This window comes from Telopea speciosissima, chromosome 3, assembly GCF_018873765.1.
Source record: "Telopea speciosissima isolate NSW1024214 ecotype Mountain lineage chromosome 3, Tspe_v1, whole genome shotgun sequence".
Lineage (NCBI taxonomy): Eukaryota > Viridiplantae > Streptophyta > Magnoliopsida > Proteales > Proteaceae > Telopea > Telopea speciosissima.
Window position 1 is genome coordinate 35293973 of NC_057918.1, and position 3219 is coordinate 35297191.

At 44.1% G+C, this 3219-nt stretch overlaps 1 protein-coding gene across 1 annotated transcript; it reads right to left on the reverse strand.

Annotated features, from left to right (window-relative positions):
* Positions 1–2474, reverse strand: LOC122657020 (pentatricopeptide repeat-containing protein At2g32630). The gene is made up of 2 exons (XM_043851755.1): positions 571–2474; positions 1–13 (listed from the first exon to the last, which is right to left on the reverse strand). Exon 1 carries the CDS (start codon positions 2433–2435, stop codon positions 573–575), a length of 1863 nt encoding a protein of 620 aa, XP_043707690.1. The 5' UTR covers positions 2436–2474; the 3' UTR covers positions 1–13; positions 571–572.
* Positions 2475–3219: the final 745 nt, after the last annotated feature.

A 3219-nucleotide genomic window follows, 5' to 3' on the forward strand; every position in this document is an offset into this window, starting at 1 on the left:
ACAACTGAATCTGCTGTTGCTGTCCAGAGGCAAAGAAGACCACTTTCCTCACTTATGGCTGCATCAGTTCCTTATTCACTGCTGCTGATACGAAGGTCTTGATTTCATCACTCTTCCTCCCAATCAGAGTGATACTTGGAGAACTGCTTCAGGCCCCTAAGGAGCTCACATGACCTTAGTCTTGAACCCTGCTGTTGTTCCTTTCATTGTATCGATCCTGCTGCAATCGATCTCCCGCTGGTTTCCCTGGTTCGAGGTCGACTCTTGCATTACTCTAATGACTTGAAGGGCCCATTCACTTGGGCTATGATTGAACTAATTTGAAAATTTTTCAACTCGTTCACAATAAAGCAATTCCAAAACAGTGCTTACAGCTGCCATTGTCCCTTTCGAGGGATCATCAAGATAGTAGATACAGTGGATTTGTTTGACAATAAAAGACAAGAACTTCACTTATTGATCATTCGTTTGATATCAACCTCTAGGACACATGAATCACATTAATGTGTTAGGAAATAAAATACAGACAAGGATTTCTGGAACACTCAATCTGCAAGAGCAGTGACAAACTATCAAGATGTTGCTGTATGAAGGCTACCCACCAGTGAAGAGTAGACAGAGTCATCAGGTTTAATTCCTGCCTCAATCATCTCATCATACAATCTAAATGCCTCATTGGATCTCCCAGCCTTGGACAATCCCGAAATCATTGCTGCATAGGTGACCATATTGCGCAGTAAACCTTTCTCAGGCATTTTGTTAAAGAGTTTCAGTGCTTCTTCTACCTTTCCCACCACACAGTGGCCATGAATAAGTGAAGTGTAGGTGTACACATCTGGCATAAACCCTCTCTCTTCCATTTCATCTCTAAGTTTATTAGCATCCTTCATATTCTCTTTCTTGCTATAACCATCTATTAGGGTATTGTATGTCACAGTACTATACTTTACTCCCATCTTTTCCATCTCGCGAAACACCCTCCTTGCTTCCACCATATCTCCTTCCTTGCAATATATGTCAATCAGAGTAGTGAAGCTAACGGTATTCGGACTCACACCTCTTTCAGTCATACTGAGCAAAAGTGTCTTTGCCTCGTTATATCGGTTTGACTTACACAACCCACTGGCTATGGTGTTATACGTGAATACATCCAGCTCAAGACCTTTCTTCTCCATCACATCCTGCAATTTTAAGGCTTCATCTACCATTTTTTGCTTGCAATACCCATCCATTAATGTGTTGAATATGACCTTATTTAAGTCGATTCCTTTGCTTTGCATCTCATTTATCAACTTCTTTGCTGCAATCATCTGCCCGACCTTGCAGAGGCCAGAGATCAAAGACCCATAAGTGTGTGCACTTGGACTGAGGCCTCTCTCAGTCAATTCATCGAACAGCGCAAACGCCCTCTTCATGTTCCCTAGTCTACAATGCCCATGGATGAGGGAGCTATACACATAGATATCTGCTTCAACACCCGTTGAGTTCATTTCCTTGAACACTCTTTCGGCTTCATGGATCTTGCCAGAGCTGGAGAACCCATCAATTAAGAAAGTGTAGGTTCTAACGTTGGCTGCTACACCTTCCCGGACCATAAAGTTCAAGATCTCATTTACTTGCAGGAAATCTTCCCTCTTGACATAGGCATCTATCAGGGAATTGTAAGTGACGATATTAGGTTTGACCCCTCTCCTACCCATCTCACCAATCAGCTCCCTAGCTCTAGTAATCTCTCCTTGTTTACACAGGGCATCAACCACTATCGTCAAAGAATAAACAGAGATTGTAACACCCGATTCAAGCATACGGAGAAGGAACCCTAAAGCCGACTCCACCTGACCAGACCTCTTGAGGGCGAGTAGATGAAATGTGCAAGACCTCTCATCAATATCAAAACCAATGCTTTTCATGTACTCGAAGGTCTCCAAGGCCTCTTCGCATTTGTTACTATCCGCATAAACCCTAAATAGCATATCGAGTAACTTTCCATGTATCCAGGATTCATCACAGCAACTCTCCACCAAAGACGCAACGACTGAAATCCGGCAATTGAGATCTTCATTCAGGACTGCAGATTTTAGGATATTTTTGGCCACTGCGAACCTTTTATCCTTGAATAGCCTGCAAACCAAGGTTAGATAGGCTCGAAGATCGTGTTTGTATGAAGCGAGGGGTTGGCTTCTGTTGAGGAAATTAAAGAAATCCAAGCAAGTCTGGGTTTTGAGAGCTGGATTTGAGAGAACAAGCTGTGCTGCGTCGGAATCGAGGTTGGAGAAGAGGGAGGATGTGGCTCGGAGAGACTTGGAGCCCGAGCTGATTAGGGTTTTGGATATTTGATCTGCAACTTCTTGATTAGACAGGCAAGAGAGTTTTGATTCTGAGGAGATCCATAGGTTACTCAATAATTTCGTCCTTTGCTTTTGAATCGTCGTCATTGACGATAGCAAATTGCAGAGAAATTGGTGTGGAACTCTTCGTTTGTTTGTTTGACTCTGAAGAACTCTCTACTCTGCGACCGTTTTGGCGGGCACTAACAACTAGTGGAAATCCGGATATCTTGTGACGCGTACGCAGGGAATTTCAGTGCTGAACCACTCGTGAAGAGTGAAAAAGCATCTAAACAATAATCCCTAACATTATGAGAAAAAGAACTTTGTCCAGGAGTGTGGTCTACGCCAGCACTCCCATGAGTCTATCTCTCTCCTCTCCCTGTCCTCCCCATATGAAAAGACACATGGGAGTGCTGGCATAGGCCACAGTCTCGGACAGAAAAACTGCTTCCTTAACATTATTTACTGGGGAGCAGTTCTCTATGGGGGAGAGCAGGGGCCACGCACACGATAGCCAATGAGAGTGCAAATGCTGGCATCTCGGGGGTGGAGTGGTCATTTCCCCCCCTCACTGTGTCTGGGCGTGGCTTGCGCCCCCATAGAGAACATTTTCCCTTATTTATATTGCCCTACCATATATATAGTTTTTTTTAAGATCATATGTATTAGACTAGAATTTTTATCACCTGCAATTCCCTTGCCCAGTACGGTTCCCTAGTGCCTAATAAAAGGGGGGTGGATCCCACGTCCCCACCCAGGCAGTGTGTTCGGTTAAGGGGTGAAATGGTCATTTCAGTCCCCCTATGAGAGGAACCGCACAACCGTACCGGTCAATGAACCTCAGGGGATAAAGGTCCTATTAGACCATACCCTATTTACAAATTGTTTG